General features: G+C 37.7%; 1 protein-coding gene across 2 annotated transcripts in view; it reads right to left on the bottom strand.

Annotated features, from left to right (window-relative positions):
• Positions 1-15,074, bottom strand: part of LOC139934462 (uncharacterized) — a 72,897-nt gene that overhangs the window by 34,448 nt on the left and 23,375 nt on the right. For both annotated transcript variants that reach the window (XM_071928705.1, XM_071928706.1), the window contains exon 3: positions 4,126-4,196. In XM_071928705.1, the coding sequence (XP_071784806.1) occupies positions 4,126-4,196 (71 nt within the window). The remainder of the gene's footprint in view (positions 1-4,125; positions 4,197-15,074) is intronic.

Below are 15,074 nucleotides of genomic sequence, written 5' to 3'. Positions count from 1 at the left end.
ATCAGTATAAACCTCACTTGGTAGTGAGTAATGGGGAGAGGTTGATAGTACAAAACACTATGAGAAATGGCTCCCTCTGAAGTGATGCAGTTTTCGAGAAAGAAGAAATTTTACACAAATTTAATTTTGAGACCTCAAGTTTAGAATTTGAGGTCTTGAAATCAAGCATTTGAAAGCACCCAACTTTGAGTGACAAGTGTTGAAACTTTACAGAATTGTAGGTCTTCATGCATTATCAACAGAAATGACCAAAAAACAAAATAAAAAAATAAAAAAACTCATTAAAGACACTGGACACTATTGATATGATATCTAAGAAACACCCTATGATTTATGTAAGAAGAAGGTGTCTATGCAAACAGCATTTGGTTGTGATGTTGACCTCATTTCAAGTATCGATTTATTAAGACAGTGGACACTTTTGGTAATTGTCAAAAACCAGTCTTCTAACTTGGTGTATCTCAACATGGAGCTATAAAAAGGAATAGGTCCATGATCTCAATAACAAACCTGTGAAAATTTGAACTCAATTGGTCGTCGGGGTTGCGAGATAACTATGAAAGAAGAAAAAACACCCTTATCACACAAAGTTGTGTGCTTTTAGATGCTTGATTTCGAGACCTCAAATTCTAAACTTGAGGTCTCAAAACCAAATTCGTGGAAAATTACTTCTTTCTCAAAAACTACGTCACTTCAGAGGGAGCCGTTTCTCACAGTGTTTTATACTATCAACCTTTCCCCATTACTCATTACCATGTGAGGTTTTATGCTGATAATTATTTTGAGTAATTACCAATAGTGTCCACTGCCTTTAATGAAGAAAAGGGAAGTACAAGAATGTGCAGCACAATGGATGCACCTGTACAGTGTGGGGAGTCTTCAGGTATACTGAGGCAAACTAAATTATCTATTAAGAGGAAATTGCATTACTGTGTGACAATGGGACATGGTTGAAGAAAGAAACAACACAGCTTGGATGCTGATAATATCTGAAAAATATAAATGAAAACTTTTTCTTTGAAGACTTGTGGCTTGTCTAATGTTGATTTGCACAATAGGGAAAAGGGAAATGGCACAGATTTGTTTTTATGACTGATAATCTACCAGAGACTGTTGGCTACTCTAGTGTTCAGTTATAGAATGGGGGGAAAATTCACCTGAATGTAGAGGTGGCAGATGAAGACCTACTGTCTAGAGACTGCTGGCTAGTCTATTCAGTGCCGATATAGTTTTTAAATTAAATGGCTTCAGTCTTCCACAAGGGAAAAAGGAAGCCATAGCATAAACAGAAATGGTTGAAAACATAGCATAAAAACAACTTGGTATCGCAACCAATAAGACCTACATAAAGCTCTGGGGTCGATTTCACAAAGAGTTAGGACATATACAAATTGCATGGATAGTCCTAAGTTAGGACGAGTAACTGGTCCTAACTCGAGATAAGACTAGTCCTAACTCTTGGTGAAATCCACCCCTGGACACTGTTGGGCTAGTTTAGTGCTGATTAACAACAGCAGCAACCATGTGACATTGTTGGTTGGTTGGCTTCGGCTAGGGCTAATCAACTCTTCTGCATAATATAAAACATAACCCCTTAAGCCATGGCCAAAGACAGCCACAGCCGACTACACTCAGTTCGCACCCAGCTAGAGACTGATGGCTTGTCTAGTGTCAATGACAAGAAAAGTAGAGTGAAATTCTAGGGTTTGAAGTGCCTGCATACATTGACATTTGAAGGCAACATTATTCAATATGGGTGTACAATACAAGGAACCTTTATACACACTGCTGAACAATTACACAGTAAGCCCACTTGAATACTACCATGAGCTTGGATTTAAATGTTTACAATTTAACAGGGTGAAATCAACAAAAGTAATTTCACACATTTTCACTTAACAAAAGGATTTTAGTTTTCGAGCCATTTCTAAGAAATAGTGAAGCAGCATTGAGACACTCTGAAAACATTGGCTTCAATTTGATTGGAAAGTATTAAAGGGAAGGTATAAGTTTGGTTATCACTAAATGAATGGCGATAAAAACATGCTAGGTTAAAAGTACAGTTGCTTTCAACAGCATAAAGCATCTTACGAATCTCCTCAAGACGAGCAGAGTATACTGTTCAAAACATAAAGACCAAACCGGCTCTTTTCAGAGCCAACACTCACCCTAAGAGATTTACACATGGTTGTACCCGCAAGTTTACTATTTATTTATAGTTTCTTCTTATTTTGAGAATCATTTCACCTTAAAGTATCGGGTTATGGAAAAAGATACAAGCTTTTTATCCACCAATTTTTGTTATCTGAGAAATGTTACTGTCAGACACGTTTCTCAGGTTGTGTATTGCTAGAGTGTGCTTTCAAAGCTGTAACCAATATCTGTTTTTATAAATGATAAAAATCGTACAGCATGGACAAAACCGCACTGGATTTTCGGCAATTTCCATAAAAAAAAAAAACAATTTTTAGAAATATAATATTCACAGGCTTGTTTTATTGTATTCTTTAATAAGTTTATAATAAGTTTATAGAAATAAAGCAATAAATTGGTTTTAAAAACAACCTGTATACGTACTTTGCCTTTAACCAAGCATCGCAATTCCTAAAACTAAAACAATATTAAAGGTTCATGTTACTTTTGTTGAAATTTTTACTGAACAAAACCTTTGGACAATGTTAGCGATGTCTGGGCATTTTGTCATGATTATACAGAAATGAATGGTACTAAATGTTACCCTAAAGGGTTAAGCATCACATTTCACTATACTTGGAAAAAGTGCCCGGTAAAACGAAGAATCAATTCAAACTTGTGTGTTTAGTCGTTGAGGCCAACTGGTACACGTACAACAACAAGATAAAATCCCTAAACTTTCAGATGTGAACATCCAAAGAGGTCAAAGCAAAGGTCAAGACTTGTTTTTTGATCAAGGCCCAATTTCATAGAGCTGCTAGGCACAAAAATGTGCTTAGCATGAAATTTGTTCCTCGACAAAAACAGGATTACCAACCAAAATTTCATGTGATTTTCAGAATAAGCAAACAACAGCTGAATATCAGTAACAAGCAATATGCATCAAATTGAAATTTGGTTGGTAATCCTGTTTTCATCAAGGAAGAAATTTTATGCTAAGCAAATTTTTGTGCTTAGATGAAATTGGGCCCCGTGCAATTACTGCAGTACAAATTCTGCTGTCCATGCTACATATCCTTTCAAATCCTACATGTAAGCTTATGCAACTAAATGAATTCTAAGTTGGCATTTCGAGGGGGAAAAATATATGAGAAAAGAGCAAAACGACACTTAATATTCATTGAAAAGTGAACTGGGGTTTTACTAAGCAAATTCCAAACTCATATGGGAGAAGAATTAAACTAATTGTTCTAAGTTGATCAAACACTAGGAATTCGTTTGGAATAAGGAAATCAGGACATGAGAGTCAAGAGGGATGTAACAAAACTGTTCTAAGAGTACAGTGGCATATGAACAAAGTTTATTTTGCAATTCTTCCACCAGAAATCTTTTCTTGTGAGTTCCAAAGTGGAGAAGTGCCTGGGAAGAAGTACAAACATTGTTTCACTTTTAAGTTACTCTTAGGAATCAGTTACATTATTTAAATGGTTTTGGTACTTGTTGTAAGACCCAACACAATGTCCAGAGATTTACAATAAACTTTACACAGTTTGAAGATAATGATGATAGAAAGCTTCCCTTAAAATATTCCTTGCCGAGGTGCGTAGTTTTTGAGAAATTAGTAAAACAATGTCACAAAAATAATAGCATGTACAAAGTCTTTACAAAACTCTCCCGAAAACATTGCTCTGTGTTTTTCACCTTTTTTTTTCTCAAAAACGTGAAAACTATAATGATCAATGAAGCTGAAACTTCTACAAGTAAATTATATTTAGCCTTTGTGAAAGAGTCTGTTAGGGTCGATATGTCAGGCCATTAGCTTTTTTTTGGTAACTATATTACATACATGTACATGTACATCTTCATTAACAATGAGTAGGGATTCATGTCATGGCCAAAAACTTGATCTAGAAAAGGTACCAAAACCCTTTAACGACTCGAACGCATAAAGAGAGAAACTCTGGAAGCGCGGTTATCTTATAAGTCACTTACTTGATGTAATGCGGTCAATCCGTCTTCATTGCCGATGTTCGGATTTACTCCAGATTCCAGAAGTGACCTTACTGTAATGAGAAGGAGAAAGAGATAAAAAGATGACATTTTTGAGTGAAGTCTTGTGAAGAGAAATGATCATCCTTTAAAAGGGTCCCGGGGACATGGGCCAAAACAAATATAAGAAGGAAGCAAAAACTTGAGAGATTTATTGGAGCATTTGTAATGCAAATTGGTTTCATAAAAGTAAATAACTCACAGTCAATGTCTACAAGACTTGTTTTTTGATGTGCGACTGACAGGTGGATTAAAGGCTTGATGGTAAAATGTCTTCACATTTTAAAGGCCATACTTTCGACAATTAGATTTTGTAGAAAGAAGCCCGGCTCATACTTCCTGCGAATGCGACACAAAATGTTGACGTCACAGGGCTATTATCTCGCCGAATGTTTCGCAGGAGTTGAGCACATGTCAACTGATGCAAATTATTCTTTGCGAATTTGTGTCGTCAAAATTCATCGCATTGGCATTCGCAGGAAGTATGAAGCAGGCTTTTAAAACTAGCAACATCTCTGTGCCCTGTCACTATACCATGTTTTGACTGGAATTTTTGTCTACAATTAGGTAAAAAGAAAACTAGCTTTAAAAATGATTAATGTTATTAATACTTTATGTTATGAGATATTGCCTAACATCACAAGGCTAGATGGCCTCTATAAGGTGGTGGCTCCCTTAAAGTCACCTGGAAATGGAATTTTTTTTTCGTAAAACATTAGAGTATATGTTTATGATTTTTTGAGTAATTGTTTGTAACGATTTATATGTTTAAAAAATAGATAACGTTGTTTGGGGGTGACTCCGCCTTCACCTTTTGTGATGCAATCGAGGCAGACTTTGCCTCGATCAAACATCGAACACACCTACGTGCAAGTACATGCAAGTCTTTGTCGTGTGATTGTATATTCAAAGCAATGGCTGGTAGACCAGAAGACAGTTTTCCCATTTTTCTTATGAAGCAGTTATGGTTAAAGCCATTGGACACTTTAGGTAAACAGTATTGTCCAAGGCCCACATTTCGTGTACCACAACTTATATATAAAATAACAAACCTGTGAAAGTTTAGGCTCAATCGGTCATCGGAGTCGGGAGAAAATAACAGGAAAACCCACCCTTGTTTCCCCACGTTTCGCCTTGTCATGACATGTGTTAAAAATAAATCCGCATTCTCGCTATCGAGAATTGATATTGTTTTAATGTTTTCTCAAAAAGTAAAGCATTTCATGGAATAATATTTCAAGATAAGTCTTTCCCTATTACCTTCTGTAAACCCTGTAAATTATTTGTAAATCTGTGAACTTTTAATTTTTTTCTGTACGAAAGTGTATAATGGCTTTAAGTGCATGCCATTGCTCGAGGCCACAAAAGTGTCCGATGACCAGGATCCAGACTTTTATCCTCTGCTCAATTTGACACAGGTTGTCCCAAGGCCTGTCAAGTTATTTTTGGTTCGTTTTCATTAAACTGTTTTCCCTATTTTGGCCCTTGGCTGCGAAGGAAAAATGTTCTTAAATTTATTTCAATAAACCAAAAACGCATGTTTGTTATTTTATGCGTACACGTTGGGCTACACCAAGTGAGGACACTTGGGTTTATACCCAACCTCGTAAAGCTTTTCCATAACGGATGTACCAAAAAGCACACAAAAACTAATAAAAGGCATCCCTTCTGTGCCATTATAAGTTTGTAAAGTTCACAGCACACCCACTGTGGGTAATCATACTTTGAAAGACAACAACAGCAGAAAAAGGGTCTCCAATAGACGCATGACCTATAGGTTCGCTGTTAACGTATTCATGACCACACACAACCAGAAGTTGCTTATTCACTGACGAACAGCATTTGTATGTTCTTGTCCTGCATCAGTAAATTTACATTGTGCCAGCCATTGACACTCTCAAACACTGAGCCCCCTGAACTTAACCACCCCTCGAGTTTCAAGCAGTTTACTCAAGCCCTGGTTAGAAGGCGGAAACAAACTTCATGGTTGGGGGTGCCATTTTACAGAATGGCTTTTCACAACCCGGTCTACAGGTATTATAATACCATTGGTAATGACACTGAAAATCAATGGCAATACAAATTTACTTGGTAAGAAGTACAGCAGCTTCAGATAGAAATTGCATTTTGAGAAACTTTTTACTTCGAAGTAATGCAATTATGAAAAAAGATATCACTTTTTATCCCCCCAAAAATTTGAATCTGAGAATCCTGGCGGTAACGTTTCTAAGATTGTGTATTCCTTTGCAGAATATTCTTCCTGTGCGGACATAATTGCTCTTGATTTTCGGTAATTTCTCAAAAACACTACCACTTAGGATACTACATTGCTACTTTCTAGATTACTTCATGCTCGAAGAGCTATTTTGTTTAAGGCAATGGGCACTCTTACTTACTTACCAGCGAGTAAGTGGGAGAGGTTGATAGTATAAAACGGCTCCCTCTGAAGTGACACAGTTTTCGAGAAAGAAGTAATTTTCCGCGAATTTGATTTTGAGACTCAGATTTAGAACTTGAGGTTTCGAAATCAAGCATCTGAAAGCACACACATTCGTGTGACAAGGTGTTTTTTTCTTTCATTGTTATCTCGCAACTTCGACGACTGATTGAACTCATTTTCACAGGTTTGTTATTTTATGCACAGATACAACAGGTCAGAAGACTGGTCTTTGACAATTACTTAAGGTATCCAGTGTCTTTAATAAGAATTCAAGGATTACAGTTTGTACAAGTGCCTTTTTGACAAGGAAGTGGTTGAAACCTCCATGCTCCATGTACTGTACATAACTGCACACCACAATGACATCACCAAAATTAATTCACCCCGAGGGGACAAAGTACAAACATGGGTTCATTATTTTGTTGGTCTGAAACTTGTTGGTAATAAAAAAACAAGGAAGTTTCGACCAAATCCTGATGAAGAAATATTGGAATGGAATACAACTGCGAGTCACAGATATGGAGGCATCTGACTTTATGAACACAAATCATTGTGTGCATACATGTAGCAGAAGATTGTACAGAAAAGTTCCCAGGAGTAATCAGACAAAAAGTATGAATGTACTATCTTGCCTGCCAGAAAAGCCCTGGAATGCTAAAGGTCACCCTTGTTGTACAAAAAATGTTGTCACTAATTGCGATCAAATAATATTGCAAACATAAAACTAGGCTTTCTGTTTCTTCTCACCCTGCTTTGAGTTAATAATCCACAATAGAAACTGAATGGGTAAAATTATCAATAATTTGTGGTTGAACAAAATAAAAATTGACTAGAGTCGGGTTTGGACCTGTGACCTCCTGATTAATGTGTCGTTGCTCTACCAACTGAGCTATCTAGGTAGGTGGTCTCTGTAATTGTAATTGTCTGAATTTATGTGACTCGCCTCATTGAGGATTGCCGAGCACAACTTTCTGCCAATGAGATGTCTTCTTTAAACTTTGTTGAGGCACTTTGTTGAGCTTTTTGATATATAATAATTAAAAAGGCTATTGTGTACACTCCAGCAGAATTGGCCAACGACCACTGTAGTTTAACAAAATTAAAACCGGAGAAGAGTATACAGTGGCCCTTAAAACAATAAATGATATGAAACTTTTGAAAGCACACAAACAACATTGGTAATGGCAAGGACCTGAGTATCTGCACTTTACATACGTGTATAGTAACCCAACCCAAATAATGCAACATGACAGACGTGGTTGGTATCCGGTTTTACTTCACCAAACACGGATGGATTCATTGTAAAATACTGGGACGTTCTTTTTCTGTTTTCTCAGCAAGTAGATACTGAATTCAGCTGTAAACTTTCACATCTTTTTTTCAAATCTTTATTCTGCGAAAAACATTATGTCCCAATGCATCTTGGGAATTGAAAATTAGTCATGACTAGTTTCTAAGTCGCGAATAATTGAGGCACAACTAGTCGAGTAGTACATTAAATTTCACAAGTCACTGCCAAGGCCTAGCCCTGATGCCTTTTTTATTATTCAGGAAACAAGCAGAAAAAAAGAAGAGGGACTTCTCACTGTTCACTTTTTGAAACATTGATAAACACGTGACACAAGAGCGATCTGGTCCATCAGTCCATGTAGGGCAAAACAAAACATGTCCTACCTTTTTGAAAAAAGGAAGGAGGATGGCCTTTTTTCCCTTCAAGATAGTTGGCTGACACTTTTTAAAAGACAATTGGCTGGGTTATTTAACAAAATGAATTAATAAATAAATTAGTGTGAGATCCTTAATGTGTATCCTTTTTCTTTTCTTGTTTAAGAAAACAAAAGGAGGGGAAAAGGAGAAGGAGGCCTCTACAAGGAGGCAGGCAGGGACGCTGAACATGTTTTGTTTTTTTCTCCTGAAGAGTGTTTGAGGTTTTGACATGATCACTTTCTAATTAGATGCAAGCAGGTGTTTTCGACTACAATTAATGAAATATGATCAGAGTCTTCCCTCCCCCCTCCCTCGACGGCCAGTTGAGCATGAGACCTCCTACAAATTAGTGAAAGTCTAGTTGCTTATTCCATACACACTTATTATAAAATCATCACCATATGATAAGAGTTATCTAGGAGAAAGAGGAAGGAGGGCTCCCAGTTCTCTCACACTGTTGATAAAGTGGCTCTATTTTCAACACCTTTATCTCCAATCAACTGTAAAACTCATTTTGCATTCTCTACTGTCCAACCCTTTGCAAATACATTATCAATATATTCTATGAGTTCACACCTTACAAATAGATCCACAGTGCTCCAGATTAAGGTTAAGTATCTGCCAGGAAATATAACGATATAGAATTAAGACAGTTTTGCCTCAAGTCTAGAAGGTAAGACACTGCTCTAAAATTGCAACGATCTTCAGTTTGAATCCCACCAAAGCATAATTTTTCCTTTAAAGGCAGTGGACACTATTGGTAGTTACTCAAAATAATTATTAGCATAAAACCTTTCTTGGTGACGAGTAATGGGGAGAGGTTAATGGTATAAAACATTGTGAGAAAAGGCTCTCTCTGAAGAGCCATAGTTTTCAAAACAGAAGTAATTTTCCACGAATTTGATTTCGAGACCTCAGATTTAGACTTGAGGTCTCGAAATCGACCATCTAAACGCACACAACTTCGTGTGACAAGGGTGTTTTTTCTTTCATTATTACCTCGCAACTTCGACGACCAATTGAGTTCAAATTGTCACAGGTTTCTTTTTTTACGCATATGTTGAGATACAGCAAGTGAGAATACTGGTCTTTGACAATTACCAATAGTGTCCGCTGTCTTTAAAAACAAAATAACCAGGAATTGTTTGATGGCAATTCTACAATACTGAAAGCAAAATTTCCGCCCCCCTCCCAAACTTCAGAACATTAAGATTCATCAGCGTAACCCAAGGCCCTCTAGGGTTCATAACAAGAGATTCTCGTCCTCCTCAGCTGCGGTTCTGGATCAATAATTGTCCAATCACGAGGCCTGACCATGGGGAATAAAGTCTACAGCCACATGTATTCTAGACACATTGTCCAGTTCCCGGTTCCACTTCGATCAACGATGGATTTTTCTTCTTCTTCCGGGACTGGAGGGGATTGACAATGCATGAGAAATAAATATCAAGTTATTTGTGGATGCGAAAGGTACACACATGTACACAGTTGACACACTTCTTCTAGTTTTTGTTCTTCTTTGATACAGCACAACTCAAATTACATTGAGATTGCCATGCTGTAAATGTCACGTTAATATTCAGGGTGTAGTCTACTGATAGATAAAAACAAATTAAAAATTGGCAGCAATCTCCTTTTTGGTTGAGATATAAGTACATGTAACCCCCAGCCCCCATACCAACTATGAAGGGTAACTGCAAGCTTTCTAAAGTAAATTCACAACTCCAAGAAAATGTTACAGCAGAGAAAGAATGTTGTCGAAACTGCTGATGACAAGCCACAGTCCCTATTTAATCTACACAATATACAGTGTATTGTGATTACTTTTTGTTTCACAACATTTCTTTCACAACATTATTTGAAGCTCCGAACATACATGTAACATTAGCAAACCAATGTACATAAACATGGAAGCAAATAATATGACAATCAGAAATTGAATAATTTCTGAACGAGATCTATAAAATTTGCTGAGACAACCGTTAAGGCCCGGTCCCACTGCAGCGATAACGAGAATGATAACGATTACGACGCAAAGAGAACGGGTTCCATTGGTTGAATTGCTCCACGCAGAATCCGCACACGCTGATTCAACCAATAAAATGCGTTCTTTTGGCATCATTATCGTTATCGTTATCATTATCGTTCTCGGTGGGACCGGGCCTTTAGCAATGAATAAATGTGCATAAATCACATACATTTACAAGTATTTTCATGTAGATTTCAGGTAACAATACTCACATCAGGTATCGATACATGAAATCTCTCATTGTGAGTTGTGGTGGTTCTTTCCGCAACTCAAAGAGGAAACTAATGCAAATGATGTTACCGCAAAGCATTAAAGACCCTTTTATGTAGATTGTACTCCACCATGCAAAGTTTCTATTCCTACAATTCTTCAGTATGAGTGTACAATGTATGTATCATGTATATATACAGTATAATTAATGTGGTGCTCGTTTCACATTTCGCTCTTCCTTTTAAGGGCGTGTACGAATGAAGTCTCCTTTTAAAAATGAAACAAGATTTCATCAGAGACAGAGTTTTCTATATCTCAACTAAAATCTGTAAATAACATGTTTTAGAATGTACATATGTACTTGGCCACAAAGTACACCAACGTACAAGAAGGAAGCTTACAAATAAAAAACGCAAAGGTCAACAAAGGTCACGCCTGTTAAAGGAACACGTTGCCTTGGATCGGACGAGTTGGTCAAAACAAAAGCGTTTGTAACCGTTTTTTATAAAATGCATATGGTTGGAAAGATGTTTTAAAAGTAGAATACAATGATCCACACAAGTTTGCCTCGAAATTGCGTGGTTTTCCTTCTACTGTGCGAACTAACATGTTCGGCCATTTATGGGAGTCAAAATTTTGACCCCCATAAATGGCCGACGTGTTAGTCGACAAGGTAAAAGGAAAACCACGCAATTTCGAGGCATATTTGTGTAGATCATTGTATTCTACTTTTACAACATCTTTCTACCCATATGCATTTTATAACAAACGGTTACAGAACGCTTTTCATAGACCAACTCGACCGATCCAAGGCAACGTGTTCCTTTAACCTCTTCATGACTGCCCCCACAATATGGATCAGATTCATTTTCAAAACATAACACTTTAAACTCTGCTGGTGAGACTGCTTTCACTGATAAATTCTGATCCAGTAAACAGTTTGAGTCACGAGCCCTGCAGGTCTTGTAGAATTGTACAACGAATTCAAGCCCTGACATCAATAGAGCTTTCTGAAGGGAAGTCAAAACAGCTGATCCAAATGACAAACCAAATGGCTTAGACAGCGTTCCCACTCATTCCAACTGACAGATACTCTACAGACAGGGTGTGATGTAGCTTAAAGGCACTGGACACTAATTGGTAATCACTCAAAATAATCGTTAGCATCCAAATTTACTTGGTAATGAGCAATGGGGAGCTGTTGATAGTAAAAAATAATTTGAGAAAAGCTCCCTCTGAAAACGTAGTTTTTTGAGAAAGAGGTTATTTCTCACTCAAATAAAAAAAAAAACACTTCCAGCTGAAGCATTTTAATTAATGCAACTGAAAGCACACAAAGTAATGCAACAAGGTTGTTATGTCTTTCATTCATATACATGTATTGCAAATTCGATGACCAGTTGAGTCTCAATTTTCACATTGTGTAACTTTATCCAATATTGGGATACACCAAGTGAGAACAAATGGGCCCAATTTTGTAGAACTGCACATATATGCAGAAAACATTGCTCAGAAATGTTCTGCTTAACAGAAATCAGCAGGATACCAGTCACAAATAGTACATGTGACATGTTATTTTGGCTGGTAACCTAAATTCTGGCAAGCATAACTTGATAAGCGGCTCTATGAAATTGACCCCCAGGTCTCTGACAAACAATACCAAAGGTGTCTAATTCCTTTAAAGGACTGGCTGGATGTGATCAATCAATGGGTAGCACAAGATGAGTTTCCATATTTGTATTCTCAGGAAATGAGTCACTTTACAAACTGTTCTACAAATGACGGAACCTATACCTACTTTGTACAGAGGTAATATGATTCTACGTCGCACATTTCCCAAAGCTGCCAACATTGGCATCTTACAATCAGGGAGATTTTGGACAACAATTAGAGAGATATTTAGAATTACATTCAGCATAATAGAAAACAAAGTTTCCATAATTAGGGAGACTTTCAAATGTGTTCTGGCAGCTCTGATTTCCATATCGACATTACAGGCCCTATATTTTGTTCTTGGCAGTTTTTCCTTAGTCAAGGACACCTTCTTGAGGTATGGCGGACACAATGCTACAACACTATAAGGTTTGGGTTAAATTTGAGTGTATAAAGCCAACTCAAACAGAACATTCCTATCACGTCCCCCATACCTCAAAATAGGCTTATTGTTCAAAGATGTGAAAGATATGGTATAACATGTATGGCGTACACGATTTCTACCAATCAAACTCATTGCATAGACCATACTTTAAATTGTGTGAGTTTCGATCCATTGAAAGATGTACAATAGGGCTTTACGTGCAGTTGATGAATGAGCATTCAGTGCACAGGACCCACGGCATCATCTACAAGTTTAGAGACATTCTTCACTGATTCCGATATCTCCCGTAATGAAACGTGTGTATATTTACTTAGTCTCCGTTTCCAGGCTACTTCTGCTGATGCAACTCAAGATGTCCATTGATTGGACATATGTAAGTACCTACATGTAGTATGAAACCTCCTTGAATCCATACTACTAATTAAGTGGCCGACATAAGCCTTGCAGCCTGGAACCCCACCCCATCAAGTGCATCAGTGAGAGTTATTAAATAAATCGCTGCACAGTGGCTTGCACCAATCACTGGATGAAGTTTCATCAAATGAACCAGTTCATGACTTCGCATAATTCAGATATTTTGCAAAATCAACAAACAAGTCAAAATCTTGCTTTTCCTTTTTCTTCGGAAGGAAAACCAAAAACTGACATGCATGATACCTTAAACCCTTGAAAAAAAAAAATCTTATCCAGTTTAGACATTTAAGTGTTTAAACCCCTTGCGATGGCAGGTGATTGACTTCATGCCCCGCCCCTGGTCATTGCATTGGTGCCCTTGAAATGCTTCCAGTAGAAATTTACAATTTTCTCATAGGTTGCCCTTAAGGAGAAAATGCCGTTGGCGCACGTGCCCTTTCAAAAACAAAGCATACATGTCTGGGGCATCATGGCAATTTCTGGGGTGCAGTGGGCTATTTCAAGACCTGCCCTATACTCCAATGATGCAGACTGTTTGCAAAAAAACAGAAGTAATGCATACATGTACATCAAGAGACAGTGAGATGAACGCTCTGAACAAATTTAAAGAGATTTTTTTAATGGAAGGAAAGAAGGACTTTGATCTGTCCTAATGGCTGCTTGATGCATGAGATGACAAGCTTCAATATGTACAGAGAGCATGATTCAGGTAATGTGTAAATAGGCAGAAAACAGCTCCCATGCAATCTTTATCCCATTGTCGCATCTTTTGGCCCAAATTCTTGGTCATTTGCCCTTTTTGGGTTTTGTTTCGAATGTGTACTTTTTAAATGTCTTAAATACTTTTTATCAAGTGAACTACCTTTTGTACATTAGAAAGGAACAGCATAAGTAGCGACAAAGCAGCTAAGCACAACAAAGTTATGCTTACCTGAGTATAGTTTTCTGCCAAAATACAATTTCACATGTACCAGCTATGACTCTGGTATCCTTCTCATTTTTAGCACAGGAGAACTTTGCTACGAACTATTTTCTGCTTTATGTATTTGGGCCCAGTGTACATATACCAGACATGCAACTTTCTAATTGCAAAAAAAGAGCGGGAAAATGGCCGTTCACACTGACATTTTTGTTATGTGTGATCGGTGTTTTTCAGTTTTCTATGTCACTGTCAAAGAAAAAGAGGAAATCAGCTGATCAGCTGAAAAGTTGCATCTGTGACTGGTATCCTGTCTTTTGCTCTGTAGAAAAAAAAGTTTTTTTGCTTTTGATGAAATTGGGCTCAATGCCCTCAATGTTTACATACAATGATAGGAAGTGATCTGAAAGCCTACCCATTCTAAAGCACTCACCACAAAAAGAAGGTATATTTGGTTTTGGATTATTGATCGAACACAGTGAGTAATTCACTCCACAATGGTACCAAGACACACAGCTGTACGCCCACTTCTGTACAGAGTGATCAACCAGGATGTTCCTACCTAAGCCAACGGTCTCAGGGGGGTCTCAAATGGCTATTCAAGTATTTGTGATTAAAGATAAAATTGCAGACTGCTTCAATGGTCTAATTTACATTCTGTAGTTCTTACCCCACTTTCACTTTCATTTTACATCGGTACTTCCTTTTTTCTGTTTGACGGAGATCCCTTTGTGTTGAGATATTGCCTGACATTTCAAGGCCAGACAGCCACTTCAACGTTGCCACCTACATTGTGGGGTACTCCTGGGGCTGAAACAGGGTTATCACCATCAAAGTTTTACTCAGCCCCAGCGGCCAGTCTTTCCAGGACCGCTAGGGAAGGCAAATCAGCTGGGGCAGATTCTTGACCAGTAAGTACATCATGCGTGCAGTGCATAGAAATATGGCATGGTGTGAGTGTAATGCATGATGGGATTGCGCATTAACCAATGAGCGTGCTTAATAGGTTTGCCCATCCCAGCACCTTTGGTTAAAGCAAGGCGCTGGGGGGATGGGGACAAGCGAGCGTCAAAGT

Source organism: Asterias amurensis, chromosome 3 (genome assembly GCF_032118995.1).
Source record: "Asterias amurensis chromosome 3, ASM3211899v1".
NCBI classification, from domain to species: Eukaryota; Metazoa; Echinodermata; class Asteroidea; order Forcipulatida; family Asteriidae; genus Asterias; species Asterias amurensis.
Note: the sequence above shows the minus strand (reverse complement) of the source record. Positions and strands in the feature narration are given on the sequence as shown.